The sequence below is a fragment of the Myotis brandtii genome, unplaced genomic scaffold (genome assembly GCF_000412655.1).
Source record: "Myotis brandtii unplaced genomic scaffold, ASM41265v1 scaffold120, whole genome shotgun sequence".
In the NCBI taxonomy this organism is placed as follows: Eukaryota; Metazoa; Chordata; class Mammalia; order Chiroptera; family Vespertilionidae; genus Myotis; species Myotis brandtii.
The window spans coordinates 2234961-2253594 of NW_005354174.1; the positions used below are offsets into that span (position 1 = coordinate 2234961).

General features: G+C 35.9%; 1 protein-coding gene across 1 annotated transcript in view; it reads right to left on the reverse strand.

Moving 5' to 3' along the window:
- MED13 (mediator complex subunit 13) overlaps positions 1-18634 on the reverse strand; it is a gene marked incomplete at its 5' end in the record, with an annotated part of 89007 nt that overhangs the window by 18248 nt on the left and 52125 nt on the right. Inside the window, 11 exons of the mRNA XM_005858702.2 lie at positions 307-766; positions 1796-1985; positions 3788-4011; positions 7127-7288; positions 8811-9721; positions 10832-11028; positions 12408-12622; positions 12740-12830; positions 14474-14595; positions 16825-16906; positions 17983-18196. Of these exons, the coding sequence (XP_005858764.2) occupies positions 307-766; positions 1796-1985; positions 3788-4011; positions 7127-7288; positions 8811-9721; positions 10832-11028; positions 12408-12622; positions 12740-12830; positions 14474-14595; positions 16825-16906; positions 17983-18196 (2868 nt within the window). The remainder of the gene's footprint in view (positions 1-306; positions 767-1795; positions 1986-3787; positions 4012-7126; positions 7289-8810; positions 9722-10831; positions 11029-12407; positions 12623-12739; positions 12831-14473; positions 14596-16824; positions 16907-17982; positions 18197-18634) is intronic.

The following is an 18634-nucleotide window of genomic DNA, read 5'->3' on the forward strand; positions in this document are numbered from 1 at the left end:
CCCCTACTGGGGATGTGCCCGAAACCAAGGTACATGCCCTTGACCGGAATTGAACCCGGGACCCTTGAGTCCGCAGGCTGACACTCTATCCACTGAGCCAAACTGGTTAGGGCAAATATATATTTTCTTAAAAGATGTTATGAAGAGTCTTCATTATAATTTTATAAGTAAAATATTGAACACTTTAAAAACTAAAATTCCACTGATAAGACCAAAAACTTTGTTTATTCATAATGACTGTGTTATTCAGACAAAAAGACGCATCAAATATTTATATTTCTGCAAAATTAGTATATTTAAAAGTACCTTTCAGATACATCAGGATGTGGCTGAGTGGGAAGAGAAGATGACTCTCCAGAAATCCCAGCTGTTTGTAGAGCTGATGACTGTTGCCCTCCTAGCTGGCCATTCTGAACTGTACTCGCCTGCGTAGACATGGATCCTGCAGCACTACTGTTCAAACTGCCAAAGGGTGGAAACGAAGGTAGTTTATTTGATACTCCACTATTCAAGTTGGAGGATGATGAAGATGAAGTTGAAGTTGTGGTCAAAGTTGAATTAGCTGTGGCAACTGAAGAAGACATGGTAACACCTGAAGTCACTGTCATAGTGCTGCTCGCTGCAGATGCTAGGGTGGCAGATGGAGTATTAGCATTTCCAGTATTTGTCATCTGAGGTGGAGTAATCAAAGATTGACTTGTAGGGGCAACTAAATTTGGCTGGGAAAGTAGAGAGCTGTCCAATGGCTGGGAAGCAAGATAAGGACCTAAAGATAATAAAAACAGGCAGGGTATTTAATTCTTTATTTCACTGATTGGTTCTTTATTTATTCAACTATGTGAATAAAAATATCTAATTGATGCTTTTTTTGGTAATTACCCTCCCTAAGTTGCTTGCTAAGAATGTAGCATATATAGCTTTCTATTTTCCTACAAACTGAAGAAACAAATTTTAAATGGATTTGAAAAGGATAAACCAGCATTTTCATACAAAATAAATGGATTTCATGAAAGTATAATAAAATCCTATTTCCTAGGCATAATTAATTAAATATAAATAACAGTACCTAGCAAATTTTATTAAGCCATTCAAAGGGTTCCTAAATCACAAATTAAATAAATATTGACTACACTTGGAGCTAACTAGATATAAAAAGGAGAAATGTTATCATGAGGTTCAAATTATAGGAATGTCTAATGAGATTCAATATTTTGGTTAAATCTATTTAATCTTTGGATTAAGTCTAAAGTAAGTCCATTGATATTTAATTAAGAGTGTTAAAATAAGCAAGTCTTAAATATGTAATTCAGGAATGTTAAAATAAGCGTCTTATACAGCTATCATTTTCTTAGTTCCAACAAAGGACTGTTTTTTTGTGTGTGTTGTAGAGGAAACTATAAGTTATTTGCTCTCTAAACCATTAACAAATCAAGAATCTTAATGTTAAAAAGTCTTAATGTTAATAAACTTAAGTAAAAACAAATTCATCAGATCCTACAGAAGCAACAAAAAATTGCTTATAACCCACAATTTCCTTCTACCTGATGGGATCCCTAGTACAGGGATCAGTAAACTTTTTCTATAAAGGGTCAGATGGTAATTATTTTAGGCTTTACGGGTCACAGTCTCTGTCAAAACTACTCAGGTCTGATCTTGTAGCACAAAAGCAGGCATAGGCAATATGTAAATAAATGAGCATGGTTGTGTTCTAATAAAATTTTATTTACAAAAACAGCTGGAGGACTGGGCCATACATTCTAATACTGGCCTTATATAATAAATGCAAATTCAATACCTAGGTCATATCTGCAGACTTGTGCATAAAGCTTGAGTTTAGAAAATGCTTCATTGTTACCATCAGCTGTCTGAGAAAACCATTCTGCTACCAACTTTTCTGACAGTTTCTTTGATGCAGTAGATCCAACTCTCATGATCCCATCTGTCAACAGTCGAGAAATAGGTCTATGTTGACCTAATCGACAGGACTACAAATATACATACAGAAAGCAGAATTAGTGAAATTATCATAGTATTTAAGTACATATTGTAAAATAAAGCATTTCAGATATTTAAAATAAACTATCACTTATAATTAACATTTGGGATAAGAATATCACGGGTAAAATGGTGCCACAGATCTTTTTCTTTTGTACAGTAAAAATCCATTAAACTTCTTTTAAAATTAGAACATTTCCAATGAAATAAAACAACTAGATAATAATAATGGCACTAGGGCTTTATGACTTGAATAATGAAAACTTGAGAAATACAGAAATAAGTGAGCATAAAAATGTAGTCATTTTAAGCTGTGAATCTATCCCAATTCATCTATATAAATACACATATCCTTAAGCAAAAGCAAAATAAAAATTAGTATACAGCTACACTATGAATTTGCCAGCTCTCCCTCCAATTCTGTGGGCTACTGATGTCTGTTGCAAGAAGCCTACTATCAAATAAGTTTGCCATACTTGATTAAGAAAATTTAGCCCTCACTGGTTTTGCTCAGTGGATAGAGCGTTGGCCTGCAGACTGAAGGGTCCTGGGTACGATACTGGTCAAGGGCACATGCCCGGTTTGTGGGCTTGATCCCCAGTAGGGGGCGTGCAGGAGGCAGCTGATCAATGATTCTCTCTCATCATTGATGTTTCTATCTCTCTCGCTCTCCCTTCCTCTCTGAAATCAATACAAATATATTTAAAAAAAAAAATCTAGATAGGATTTCTTTACTATTAAGACTTTCAAAAAATCTAATATGAATAGTGAATCTCTATATGGTAATATAATACACAATGTCTCCTCAAGCCTATTTAACTATGGAACTTTTCTCTGGGAAGATTTTGCAGCATTAGTGTTCTATACAACACTCTTTGGGAAATACTTATTAGTACAAAATACACTACATACCTTGTAATTAAGTGGAACATTTATATGGAGTTAAGCCAGCACAAACTAACAATTGTAAAAGCAATTTTAAAAACTGGATTTCCAAGCATTTATGGGAAAAGGAAGGCGTAATGAATTAAGACTTTATGTCCCACAGCATTTTAAATTTGCAATCATTGCATTCAGTGATAGACATAACATGAGAATTATAACTTAAAAAAATTAGTCAAGAATTTCAGAAATGAAATAGATCTTACAAAGATCTAGCACAGCTTTATTTTATGTATGAGGAAAATGAGGCCTAGTATTAGTACCTGAGGTCCTAGAGAATCAGGACTAGAATTTTTGTAAATGTAATTTTCCTTGGCTATTTGACAATGCTGCCCTTTGCTTTAGAAAATATCCTCTCTCTCTCTTTGTTTTGTTGAATTTTAGAGAGTAGAAGGGGAGAGACACAGAGAGAGAACCATCGATGTGAGAAAGAGACACATTGACTGGTTCCCTCCTGCACATGCCCGGACCAGGGCTAGGGATAAAGCCTGCAATTGAGGTATGTGCCCTTGACCGGAATCAAAACTGGGACCCTTCAGTCCGTGGGCTGATGCTTTATCCACTGAATTGGCTAGGGCAAAACATATTCTCTTAAGTGAGACCATATATACTCTCAACTTTTCCCCCCAGTAAGGCAATTTCCACCATGACCCATGGCGCACACATCTAATTAAGGGTGTGGGTTAAATCCTGTAAGAATGTAACTGGCTAGTATGAGAGGTAAATGACATCAAAGAACTGGACATCATTACTATTCTGTCCCAATCAACTGAACTGCCCAGTATAATTTATGTTTAAAAATACAAATAATAAGGCAGTTTTAAAATGCCATATTATTTTAAACACCTACCTCATATATTGCAGTAAGATCCCTAAAAAAACTTTTGGCTCCATTTAACAAAGCTTCATTTTCTGGACATAGTACAACATAGGCTATATCTCTTTGAGATCCATAGGGTTCCAGCATAAGTCTCTCCCAGTAAGGGAGAGCAAATGGAGAAAGCACCAGAAAATCATAATCATAACTCAACAAAAACGTGGGGATTGGCAGTGGTTCTGGAGATTCATCAGTTCCTAAATAAGAAAAATATATTTGAAGAAATCATTTAAAAGCAGTATGTCTTTTTTATTGAAATGTCAAAAGTACTAAGTCATTATTAGTAGTAAAAATATTTTATTAAAGACAAAAATACGTAAAGCCAGTGACTGAGGCTTTTCCACAGTTAAGAATTTGCTAAAATGGTCTTTAAAAAGAACATATGACTTATACCTTCATTTAAATGCAAAAATAAATTGATCTGAATAAAAAAACTTAGAAGTATAAAAGAAAACATGGGAGGAGAGTTTTATTTTTAAATCTGGACAGGGGAAAGCCTTTCTAAGCATAACATAAAACCTATCCATTTAAAAACTGATTAATCTGACTATATAAATTTTAAATTTTGGTATAAAGAAAACAATAAAGCCAAATGATTAACAACAAGTTGGAAGAATGATTTGCAATGTATATGAAAAAAGGGTTACTATCTTTACCACATAAAAGGGAAGTATAACTCTGTAAGAAAATGACCAAAAACCTAATAGAAAAGTGGGTATAAGATATGAACAAAGTTCACAGCAATAGAAATACCTCTTGCACATAAAAAGATGCTCATTCTCATGACAAAGCAATTAAAATAATTAATAGCAAACAATTATAACACTATGTGTTAGGTACTGCTTAAAGATCTTTCTTTTTATTAACTCATTTAGCCCTCACAAAAACTATACAAGGCTGATACTAATATTAATCTCATTTTAGAGATGAAACACCAGTAATAGAAAAGTTAAGCAACTTGTCCAGTAATATATAAAGATTGGCAGAAGTGGGATTAGAAACCAGGAAATCTTCCCTCACAATCTATACTATTCTACCTCTCAACTATAATGAAACAACCATTTTCACCCATCTACTTACACAGCACCCTACTCGTAAAGGTTTGGGGAACAGGCATTTTACTGGTAGGAGTTTAAACTGGTATTATAAGGAGTAATTTGGCAATATTTAAAAAATATATACACACATGCTTTACAAGCCAGGCATGTCTGAATTCTAGAAAAACAGCTGTAATAATAATTATGGAAACTGCCCAGCCAGCGTGGCTCAGTGGTTGAGTGTCGACCTATGAACCAGGAGGTGGTGGTTTAATTCCCAGAAAGGGCACATGCCCAGGTTGCAGTCTGGATCTCCAGTGTGGGACATGCAGGAAGCAGCTGATCAATGATTCTGTCTCATCATTGATGTTTCTAACTCTCTCTCCCTCTCCTTTCCTCTGAAATCAATAAAAAAATATGTTTTTTAAAAATAATGATGGGAACCATCTATCTATCTATAATAATAAAAGTGTAATATGCTAATTAAACCGGACGTCCTTTCAGACAACCTTCCGGACAAAGCTGTGGCGGCAGGGGCTGAGGCAGAGGCGGCCACGGCGGCGGCGGGGGCCAGCCCCTTGCATGAATTTCATGCATCGGGCCTCTAGTCTATATATATAAAAAGCTAATATGCAAAGTGTCCCCTCAGGAGTTAGACTGGGAGTTCAATCGCTCCCTATGTGTGCTGAACACCAGGGTGTGGCATGGAACAAAGGAAGGCCCTGGCTGGCAGCCGGGGAAGGAAGGCCCCAGCCAGCAGCCGGAAGGCCCCAATAGGTCCTGATTGCCGGCCAGGCCTAGGGACCATACCCATGCATGAATTTTGTGCACCGGGCCTCTAGTGTGTCCATTAACAGTAGACTGGTAAGATAATATCATGTGAAAAGAACAACAGAATACATGCAGCCATTAAAAAGAGAAAAACCTCTCTGTATGTACTGATCAGTAAAAACTCTGGGTATTGTGTTATGTGTGTGTCTACTATTTTGGTGGTATTTTTTAAAATATATTTCTATTGATTTCAGAGAGGGAGAGAGAGATAGAAACATCAATGACTAGAGAGAATCACTGATCAGCTGCCTCCTGCACACCCTACACTGGGGATCAAGTCCACAACCCGGGCATGTGCCCTGACTGGGAACTGAACCATGACCTCCTATTTCATAGGTTGAAGCTCAACCATTGAGCCACACACCAGCTGGGCTCATCTCTGATGTTTCTATCTCTCACTCCCTATCCCTTCCTCTCTGAAATCAATAAAAATACATAAGGAAAAAAAAAAAAAGAATGTAAAAAGATATAATTAATCTGCACTTCTCACTGAATGTAAAGTTATGTATGGGATTGAAATTATTTAGCTATTAATAAAAGAAGGCAAAAAGGAAATATGAGAAAATCTACTACTTCTGCATAAACATAATGCATTCTAAAACCATGCACAAAAGTCAGAGATTTCAATGTTAAAAACTATCATTCCAGACATATTTTTAAAGCTCCAATTATATCCCACTGTTCAGAGCCAACCTTCAACCAATAATTCATACAAAAAATTTTTAAATATATTTCTACTGATTTCAAAGAGGAAAGGAGAGGGAGAGAGAGATAGAACATCAATGATGAGAGAGAAATTGGATTGGCTGCATCCTGCATGCCCCCTACTGGGGATCGAGGCTGCAACCAGGTCATGTGCCCTTGACTGGAATCAAACGCGAGACCCTTCAGTCCGCAGGCCAATGGTCTATCCACTGAGCCAACCCAGCTAGGGCAATTAAAACAATTTTTAATGTTCTTTTTTATTATAGTTAACCATAAATCTACAATGCACATACCATATTGGGAGTATTCATTTGCTACTCTTATCACAACTAGGAAATTTGTCTTTTTTTTTAATGAGACCTTGAGAACCTTTATCACTAATATTACTTGCTCCTTTTTACTCCATTTTTTTCATTCAATTTTGTAAAATAATGATTTACAACAAAAGTGGTGCTCAGTCTTTTTTAAAAATTTGGCAGTATGATTCTTTCTACACATAAAATTGTACTGGTAAGTCTCATGTAAAAACAGATCTAAATGAAGTTGTTCTTTCTGATGTACCAGTATACTGAATGCTGTAAATGTTCAAAGTAAGAAAAGCTGAGATTGATCCACACTGCCTTAAGTCAAGCATATGCCACAAAAATATTTAAGAAAAACAACTGTGCTTATTCAAATTGGGCATAGAAACTGAGGACTGAAATAAAAGTAGTCAATATACATACTATAAATTACTTACCATAAGAGCCTCGGCCAGCCATTTTATGAAACTGTTGCCAAGTGAGAGGACCTTGAACCCCCCAAGGCCTTACTGTTCTTTTTTTCTGAATAGCATCCTGAAGAACTGGCTGAAGAGATAGGAGCATTCGAAGTATATCCTGTGAGCACTGCATACTCACATCTATAATCATTAAAAAAAGTAAGTAAGAATTCTGCTTGACATAATTTTATATATAGAAAATGCTAAAGACTCCACCAAAAAACCATTAGAAATAAGTAAAGTGCAGGGTACAAAATCAATATATAAAATAACTGTTGCATTTCTATACTCTAACAATTCTCATCTTCACCATCCACAACACAATAGCAAACAGAAAAAGAATCATGTTACTTCTCTACTCAAAACTGTCCTATAACTTCCCATCATGCTTTTTAAAAAAATGTTTTTATTCATTTCAGAGAAAGTGAGGTAGAGGAAGAGATAGAATCATCAACGATGAGAGAGAATCATCAATCGGCTGCCTCCTGCATGCCCCCTACTGGGGGTCAAGCTCACAACCCTTGGGTGCATAGGCTGATGCTCTAAGCCAGCAGTCGCCAACCTTTCAAACCTCACGGACCACCAGTGGTCGGCGGACCACCGGTTGGCGACCACTGCTCTAAGCACTGAGAAACACCAGCCAGGGTATTGGCCAACTCTTAAACTTCATCTCCTTCCAGTCTCCCCATCACCCAATTCATCCCAGCAACAGTGACTCCTAAGCATACTACTCACTCAGGATTTTTTCACTGCCTAAAACACATTCCCCTCGGTTAGCCACAGAGCTAACCCCCTACCACTTTATGTAAGTCTTTGTTCAAATGTTGTCCCTCAGTAATATCTTCTCTTATCCAAACATCTAAAACGTCACACTCTTTCCCTGTCCAGGTGGGAGTGTTGTCCTGTACACCAAAAGGTGTGGGTTCGATTTCCCATCAGGGCACATACCTACATACCTAGATTGTGGGTTCCAGCTCCAGTTGTGGTGTGTACAGGAGGCAACGGGTTGATGTTTCTCTCTCACATCGATCTCTCTCTCTCTTTTCCTCTCTCACTAAAAGTCAATAAAAAAATCATATCCTCCCCTGAGGATAAAAAAATAATAAATGTCACACACTTGTCTTTTTCCACTCCTCTACCTGCTTTTTCTTCAAAGCATTTGTCACTATATTATATAATTACTTATTTTTCTATTTTTGTATTCTTCACTAAATTACAGGCTCAAAAAGGTTGGGAAATATGTTTGTCCAACACTACTTTATAAAAGAACAGGCTGAGAACATACTAGGTGCTCATAAGTATTTAATGAGTAAAAGCATGTTGAATACTGCAGACATCTAGCAACTTTCTGCTAATTAACATGTGCAAAGTACCTTTTATACATCTACACAATACATAATTACAAATTTACAATAACCCTACTTTTATTTTGAAATTAAACTAAACTGCTAGGAAATTCTCTCTTTGAAAATTTCCTTCTTAAAGGAGTTTTAAGTCCAAATTTAAGTGTCTCTGTTGGCTACCTGGGAAATGCCTTTAATACTTTCTCTTAAGAAAGAAAAGCCAAAAAAAAAAAAAAAAAAAAAAAAAAAAAGAAAGAAAGAAAAGCCAAGTCATACATCTAAAGGAAAACAAACAAAAATTATTCCATTAGCATACTTACCATTTCTTTTGGACCAGGGGTGTAAGCACGAACTTTTCACAAGCACTTCATCAACTTTTCCTCCTGACATGTTATCCATGAACTGACGCCCATGTTCTAATGCAAGGTAGCAATCATTGCAATAGTCCCGCTCTTCAACACGTACCCAATTGCTAACTACACCAATTTTAGGAAAAGGATCTTTGTCTGCTGCTCCAAAGGGTGAAAATAAATTAGTGCACTGATCTTGTAACAGTAATATCAACTCATCAGGCAATTTTTCAGATTCCTTTAGTCCTCCATTAACATGTTCAGTAGTCCTGAGAGCTTCAAAACGTTTTTCTGCTTCTTTGCCACATTCTGTGTTGCGTCCTATGATATCTAGTTCATCTTCAAGAAATAATCCTGAATTGTTTCCAAATTTTCTGTTCATAACAGCACTGAAGCCACAGGTACACCTATACTGTGCTTCCTGCGTTGGATCTGGAATGTAAACTCCAACATCGGCACCCTTGATATTCATGTTGCAGACACAGATACAGCAACTATCAAAGTTACAGTCTTTAAACAAATTCATAACTGATTCTGAAAGAATGAGGTTTACATAAAGACTGTGTGCCTCTGGGATGGAAGGAACCGTTGCAGGTTCAACAGAATTAAGGGGTCTGCATGTGGATGGGGTGGAAGCTGGTGAATACAAGTCTGAATTTTCATATTTGACTGAACCTTGGGCACTAGCAGGTCCACCAGCTCCACGAGGAGTCCTTGGAGTCCTGGGAGTCCTTGGAGTTGGGAACCTAGGGGTAGATGGAGAAGGAAGAATTCCTGCTCCACTGTTGCTAGGAGGTGCGCTGCTAGGAGGCATCCCAAAAGAAGTATGAGTTTGAGGTGTATAAGCAGGGCCATATTCTTGATCCATTGCACTTCCGTCACTAGCATCACCAGGGTAAAAAAAAAATCAAATATATACATAAAGAAACATATTAGTAATGTGAAAAGCAACTGAAAATATTCCAAATGTTTTTCAGTAACAGTGAAAATTATGAAAGCACAATTAGTGCTAAAATTCCGAGTACAATTAAAATGCATTTCTGGTTAATATATTCACTCTAGGAGATTATTGTGGGCTGAGGACCAACCAACTAATTCCAAAATTATAAATAAAATCTGTATACACTTATCAACACCTATATATTTCTTATACTACAAATATCCATAGTTCATAAATTCTAAGATGTAAAAACATAAAATAAAATCCTAATCTTAGAGATGTCTGTGGAAAGGGACCACAGCAATTTTAAGATGCTACCAATTATAAGATAACCCAATTTCACAGATTTTAAATTAGAAAACTGTGTGAAATATGACAAATGTACACATGGGAGTGGTTTAAAATTTTAGACCAAAATAGAAAAAAAAAAAAAAAAAAAGCTTTGAAGACGAAGAATCAAAGCACAACAGTTCTAAGTTTTCTAATAGTTTATCCATGTCCAGCTAATCCTGGATAATAAAAGCCTAATATGCTAAGTGTCCGGTCGTATGTTCAACCAATCAAAGTGTAATATGCTAATGATATGCTAAGGCCGCTCAACTGCTTGCTATGACATGCACTGACCACCAGGGGGCAGATGCTCCAACCAGTAGGTTAGCTTGCTGCTGGGGTCCAGCCGATTGGGACTGAGCGAGAAGGGCCAGACACACCCTGGAGCCTTCCAGTGGTCCCTCCCCAGCCCTGATCGTGCACCTGTGGGGTCCCCCGGCCTGGCCTGCACCCTCTCACAATCCGGGACCCCTCAGGGGATATCAGAGAGCCAGTTTCGACCCTATCCCGCAGGACAGGCTGAGGGCCCCCACTGGTGCACGAATTCGTGCACCAGGCCTCTAGTACCATTATAATCTTATTAATCAGAAAACAACTTTTAGAATTTTCAAAAACCAGTATATTTTTTCCAGGAACCAGCATACCAGGTACTTCAATGAAAAAACATTAAAGCTATATAAGTATTCATATACTGTACCAATAACATAAATCTAAACCATACCTGTCTTTGATGAATGGCATTGCAGGTCCTGAAGGAAGCAATTCCAGTTTTCCAACAGTCCAACTCTGACGGTAAATACACTCTTCTGGCAATTTGATAGGAGGCAGGCATTGGCTTGGTAGAGTTTTTAGAGGTGCAAACATGGAACATCCCACTAGAACTTGACAATTTTCAGGCTTGTAGACATAAGAAAAATCCTACAATATAAAGACCGTGACATTCAGAACCTTATCTTCCATGGGGGGAAAAGCAAACCAATTCTAGCCATTTTTTTCCTTTCCTGAAACAAAATTAAAAAATGTAAATATAATTCCTTTTTTTTTAGAGAGAGAGAGAAAGGGAAGGGGGAGAGGGAAAGGAAGGAGATTTGTTGTTCCACTCATTTATGCATTCAATGATTCATCTTGTATGTGCCCTGACTGGGGATTGAACCCACAACATTGGCATATTGGGATGACACTCTGATCAACTGAACTACCCAAGCCAGGGCAATTCTATTCTTTTCTTAAATACATTCTTTTTTTAAAAAAAAAAAATATATATTTTTATTGATTTTAGAGAGGAAGGGAGAGGGAGAGATAGAAACATCAATGATGAGAGAGAATCATTGACCGAATGTCTCCTGAATGCCCCCCACTGGGGATCACGCTCGCAACCTGGGCATGTGCCCCAACTGGGAATCAACCAAGACCTCTTGGTTCATAGGTTGACACTCAACCACTGAGCCATGCCCATGACGGCGGGGCATCTTAAATACATTTTTTAAAAAATTTTAAATTCTTTATTGTTTTAAGTATTACATGAGTCTCCTTTTTCCCCCAATGACTTCTCCCTGGCTACTCCCACCCCCCAGCACATGCCCTCACCCCCCCAATGTTTGTGTCCATTGGTTATGCTCATATGCACGCATACAAGTCTTTTGGTTGATCTCTTATCCCCTCACCCCCCGCCTTCTTAAATACATTCTTTTTTTTTTTTTTTGGTGCCCTTGACCGGAATCGAACCTGGGACCCTTCAGTCCACAGGCCAACGCTCTATCCACTGAGCCAAACCAGTCAGGGCTTAAATACATTCTTAATAGTGTCACAATTCAGTCTTCAAATTTGTTAACTACAAAACTGAATCAAATAATTTTTAAATTAAATTTAGTGAATATTGGTTAATAACATTAGATACATTTCACATGTACAACATTGCAATTCAGTATCTGTATACTCTACTGTGCGTTCACCACCCAAAATCTAGTTTCCTTCCTTTATCATATATTTGACCCTCTTTACTCAATTTGCTCCTCCCCACCCCCTCCCCCACCTCTTCTGCTCTGGTAACCACCTATCTGTTGCATCTATAAATTTATTTTGTTAGTTCCTTTACCTTTTGTTTTATATTCCACATGAGTGGGAAGTATATGGTATTTGTCCGTTTCCATCTGAATTATTTTGCTTAGCATAATACCCTCAAGACCAACCCACGTTGTTGCAAATGGCAGTATGAAATGAATTTTGAATATAGCTATAAACTAATTCTATATGAAAATATAGAAGTAAATTATTTTCTAGAGAAATAAAATACTTACTTTAATTTCAGAAGGTTTGGGGCTACAGAATCCTTCGTCGACCTCAATTTTGAACTGTGCTCCTATACTACAACTATTTCCTTCTAAAACAGTTCCTCCAGGTGTTGTATCCATATTACCATATTCTTTATTATTCATATTCATTGGGGAAAACCCCATTATATGTTGTTCCAATGATGGTGGTGTAGGATACATTTTATGAAGATCTGCAGTGCCTATATTTAATAAAACACACATTTTAACATAACACTCTAAAGAGGTTAATCTGTTTAAAACAAAGATGTGGAGAATTTTGTTGACATTAAAAGTTTGCACAGATTGGGGAAGCTTACTTATGCAAGATAACGGGTCCAGATTTCCTGTCTTTGATTCCTTGCAGTTGGATTTATCATCTGATCCATTTGCCAATTTTTTAGATCCAGGCTATTAAAAACAAAAACAAAACACCCACATATTTATATTTATTTCAAGTATTATATCCAATGTGATCTCAAGATAGTAATCATTCAGATGTGACTTGAAAGAAGAGTCCATTCATGAAAAGTAGTATTTTGAAGTTGTGCTAGAGCCAAATACATACTAGCTTTGATTTAAAGACATAAACACATTTTAGGCAATCAATAAACTCAGATTAGTTTCTCTATTTCATAATCCTCCAAATTAACAGAGGAAAAAGTTCCTTCAAAGAAAATAACCCATAGTTTCAAAACACTCAGAAGAAGCAAGAGTAACTTCCATTTAAAACCTATTAAAATTAAAATAAAACCTGCAATAAGAAGGGTTGTAATTAACATCAGATTTGCTTCTTAGTAAAAGATACTCAGAAAGCATCTGTACCCTTAAAGACATTAGTTTCCTACATAATCAATCTTCCTTCTGATGTCTTGTTTACACTTTTACCTTGTTTAATAATCTCCTTACCCCTGTACCAGTAAAAATGCTACAACAGGTAAAACCAAGCACAAATTTCAGAAAGATCTCATATGACAAAGCAACAGGATCCCTAACTAAAAATAAATCTTAATACATTGAACAAACCAAGTTTCAGTATCTCCAATCTGTCAATTTTTTTAGAGCTGATAACTTGGTTCCTGTTAGCCACTTTGTCAAAAACACTAATCTAATCTCTGATTACAACCTTTTTACCTCAAAAGAGCCACGGCTGATACATGAATGGTAGCAGAGAGAAAGTATAAAAGTACCAAAATTTTAGGGATATATTTACCCAGTAAATGGTATCCTAAAATATACCATATTATGGGATATAAAAGAAAAGTTTATATATAGCTGTATCTGGCTTATGTCACTTAATTGAATACACCAAATGGGCATATATGTATGTGTGTATGTATATGATGAGAGAGGATTAAAAGTATATATTATATAGGACAAGAAAGACCAAATGTACTATAGAAGTTTCCAAGCTACCTTATGCAGATGAAAAAGGAATTCCCTTTTATGATAATGCAGCACCCAATTCATTAATTTGCCAGAGACTTGACATTCTAGGGAATCTCATTTTAAGCTTTAATTCCTTTTATCTTCACCTTTCTCTGCAAATGGGTGTTAAAGATTAAATGTTACTTTTTCTTCCTCTTTATTATAGTATTTAGCTGTCTTATAATAATGACTATTATGTCAAACAAATTCTAAAGAAGTAGTATTCCTTAATAAATTGACAAGGCATGTAATTTTAATGTTAATTACTTATTCTCTAAACCAGTCGATTCTAGGGCCATTTCTCAACTAGAAGATCAAAGATAAGGAAAATAATACTATTTCCTAAGAACTGCGGGGAAAAGAACATATGGCAGAGCTCAAAGTTTAATCATACAAGTCCTTCAAACATACAAAACAAAGAAACAAAGTTTATATGTGATAGACACTATGTCAAGACTGTACAAACATGAGGCTAAAAAAATACAACCAATTAATGAAATTTTATTATAAAGTATTTCCTATTGTTCAGGGCTAAAACAATATTCAAGTCACATATCACTTCTGAAAAAATTTACATAAAATCAAGGGGAAAAACTTATAACCTTAATCATTAACGGGATACTCACTGTTAGTTCATCTTCATCAGAATTGAAGAGGTTATCGAGGTCAGTATATGAGACAGCCAGGTCTGAGTCATAAATTAAACTGGTTGAAGGAGGACGAGCATGACTAGTAGGACGTAGAGCATCTACATTTGTCAACCAAGAAAAAAATAAATAAATTCTACTACTGACCAAATAAGTATTATTCTATTTATTTAAGCTAGATATATTACTTTACATTTATAAGGGTATAATACAATAAGAAGTTGTGATTTGTTTAAAATCTGTAAGTTTTTTTCACATAAAAATGTAAACCTATTAGAATAGAATTAAACACACACACAATTTTATTTTTCTATCTTCTTGAATGTAAAGGAAGCACAGTACAAAGATTAAGTGCTCCAGCTAGAGTCAGACAGACTGTTACTCTGAATTCCAACTCCAACAGTAAGAGTACGACCCTGGGCTACTGACTTAACCTCTCTGTGCCTCAGCAACTGCAAAAATTAAAGGTGATAGATTATAGGTAAAGCACTTTGCCCAGTGCTAGGCACTTAAATACTCAATAAATATTACTTCTTAGGTAAGCTTCATTTCAGTTCTAGAATTTTATTCTCCTTTTTACTTTTTTTCCCAGTTTTAGAGGGAAAAAATATATTACTTAAAAAGAACTGCAAATACAAATAGAAGTTAAACTCCTCTTATATTCCCACACAAGAAAAAAATGAAAAACAATTTGCAGTTTGGTGTATAACCTTCCAAAATATCCTTAGGATGTCAAATGACTTGAAAAGCCCTCATTTTCAGAAAGATTAAAGTCATTTTCCAAGTGCCCCTGCATGTCAATTATAAAGGCTCACTAGAGCAATAGTTCTAAAATTTTAGAGTATGTAAAAATCATCTAGGTTTTTAAAAACCAAGATTTCCAATCTTCACCTTAAAAGATGCTCCAGAAGGTGGTAAGATGGTCCACATTTTGAGAAAGCCACACCACAGACACAAAAAGGAAATTACACATTCCTTATATCCCAGAGTAGGTAAACAGGCCAAAGAACCCAAATTTCATTCAGCAACCTACCATCAATCACTACATTTTTTTTTTTCCCTGAAAGACCATCTCTTCCTTATTCCGGTGGAGTTTTTCCTTATTTCTATTTTTGGTCACACAAAGCCTGACTTATTAATTGAGCTTTTAGATCTGAGAAGGACCTTAGGCAATGATCTCATCCAGTCTTATTTTACAGATAAGAACTATTTTTATTTGTAAAAAAGGAAAGAAGTTCTAACAATTCAAAACACAATTTCTATCATCTGAACTTGCTTCTCCCTGTGCAATATAAACAATGATCCATCATTTTAAGATATCCCATATCATAGAAATCCATCCCTTTCTATGAAACATATGAATTTTGCAAAAAAGAATTGTAGAAGTCAAACAACTTCAGATTAGAGTTGACCCTTGAACAATACGGGTATGGACTGAGCCGGTCCACCTAAAAGCAGATTTTTTTTTCAGTAAATATGTCGATTATACTAGGCTTACCATAAAGCAATCATATTGCTGCCTTTTCATTATCAATGAATCATTATACCTATAAATATCAATTTCTTTTTCACATTATCTTTTCATTTTTGATGTCTAGTGCTAGTAATACGTATACTATCTAGTGTTTCATATCGTCTAAGACAGCATTAATGCAGGTACTGACAGACCATATAGATAAATACAGTACAATACTATAAATGTGTTTTCTCTTCCTTATGATTTTCTTTAGCTTACTATATTGTAAGAATCTATATCTATATCTATATATCTATCTATCTATATATCTATATCTATGTCTATATCTATATCTATATATATATGCCTAAGCGACCTTTACAACTAGTCGCTATGATGCGCACTGACCACCAGGGGACAGACGCTCAATGCAGGAGCTGCCCCCCGTGATCAGTGCGCTCCCACAGCCAACCTCCCACTGCCGGCCAGCCTCCCACTGCCAGCCAACCTCCTGCAGTCCCTCCCCCTGGCCAGCTGGCTCGATCCGATCGGGACTAGGTGAGATGGGCCACGACTGGCCTCGATCGCCAGCCAGGCCGAGGGACCCCACCTGTGCACGAATTCGTGCACCAGGCCTCTAGTATAGTATAAAATACATATTACAAAATATATGTTAACAGACTGGGTATGTAATCAATAAGGGTTCCAGTCATAGTTGGCTATTACTAGTTAAACTTTTGAGGAGTCAAGTTATATGAGGATTTTCGACTGTGTGGGATCAGAGTATCAGCACCCCAATCCCCACACTCTTCAAGGGTAGTTTGTAGTAACAATCCTGGAATGAAATATTTTGATTCTGAAACAGAAGTTTTACCTTGCTTGATAGAGGGACTAAATAATGACATAGCATCTTCTTCATGTGATAACACTGTTACACTAGATGACCCATCTTCTACCTGCAAACAATATTACATATTAGGCTAAAGTATATCATATCATTTACCAATAATAAAATCCAGAAAATACTGTTTCAAGCATTCTGCTAGGTATTTTGCAGATATTATCACTAATTCTCACAACTAACCTATATGATAAGTAAGTAGTATGGGTTATCTTTTACAAACAAAAAAACAGTTCTAAAGATAACCCGGGTAAATATGGCTGATAAGTTGTGGGAGCTGTCAAACTCCAAAGCCCATGTTCTGGTGATGAAAGGAAACTTAACTTGGGGTGGAGTGAATACACAATACAATATACATATGATGTGTTATAGAATTGTACCCCTAAAACCTGTATTATTAACCAATGTCACCCTAATAAATTCAATAAAAAGAAAGTAACAAAGTCCATATTCTTTGTACAGTATCTACAGCCTTCCCAGCCACTACTGTTTTCATATTTACAAAAAGACAAAATTTCAAGTACCTAGCACATAAACATATTATTGTATTAAACATATAACTGAATTCTTTTCATAATTTTACAGCTTTCAATTTTCGTATTTTGTATTTAAGGCAAAAGACATATATAGCAGGGTTAGCTTGTGCTTAAGAGATTCTCAAATATTTGATATTTAACCTTTTAATCAAATAAATATTTATATGTCCTATACTTCATTAATATAACATTTTACTTTTAGGGACACTATAAGTTCTTGGCTCACATATTTAAAAATATGTATTTTATAAACTCAGCGATATGTATTCTATTGTATTTTTGAAAACTTGTAATTCACTGATGGCATATTTTAACTCAGTATTAAAATAGTTCATCTACCTAAATGTCCTGATTTCAATATAAGTTAATGTTCTCTTTCTCCAATCCAAAAACTTTTATAGCAAACAAGATCTTTTCATGACAGAAGGCAGCTATAATTTAAAATAGGTGCCTGACTTACCTATTTTAAAAAATGTTTTTCTAAGTTAAAATGATGAATCTATTCTATTTAAAAGAAAAAAATGAGAGGTATGGTACTACATGCAGTGCTACAAGTCATCAGAGACCCTTTGGTATATACTTTGATTTCTCTTACCTTTTGTTTTTTCCCAGCTTCTCTCTCGTTATTTTGTCTATCTTTCTTATCAGGAAAAAGAAATTCCTCATCTCCTTCAACAAATGCATATGGATCAATTTTAGGTTCTTTTTCTGCATCAGATACTATTGCTGAAAGATACTGATTTTTAATTTGATATCGCTGTACTAATTCATCAGAAACTTTTAAAGGTTTCTTACATTGCACCATTAACCTGCATTAAAAAAAAAAATTAGAAAATTAATTATATTTATTCTCCATAAAAGCACAAAAAACTTCCAAAACAACTTCACTATTATGAAGTTTTTACAGTTATTTAAAGGTGATCTAACCTGCAAGCCTTCATTTTACAAATGAAGAAATTGAGGCATAGAAAGGTTATGTGATCTACTGACATCTCATATTCAGCAATAAAGAAATGGAGCTAAAATTCAAGTCTCCTGCCCTAGCCGGTTTGGCTCAGTGGATAAAGCGTCGGCCTGCGGACTCAAGGGTCCCAGGTTCGGTTCCGGTCAGGGGCATGTACCTTGGTTGTGGGCACAACCCCAGTGGGGGGTGTGCAGGAGGCAGCTGATCGATGTTTCTCTCTCATCGATGTTTCTGACTCTCTATCTTTCTCCCTTCCTCTCTGTAAAAAATCAATAAAATATAT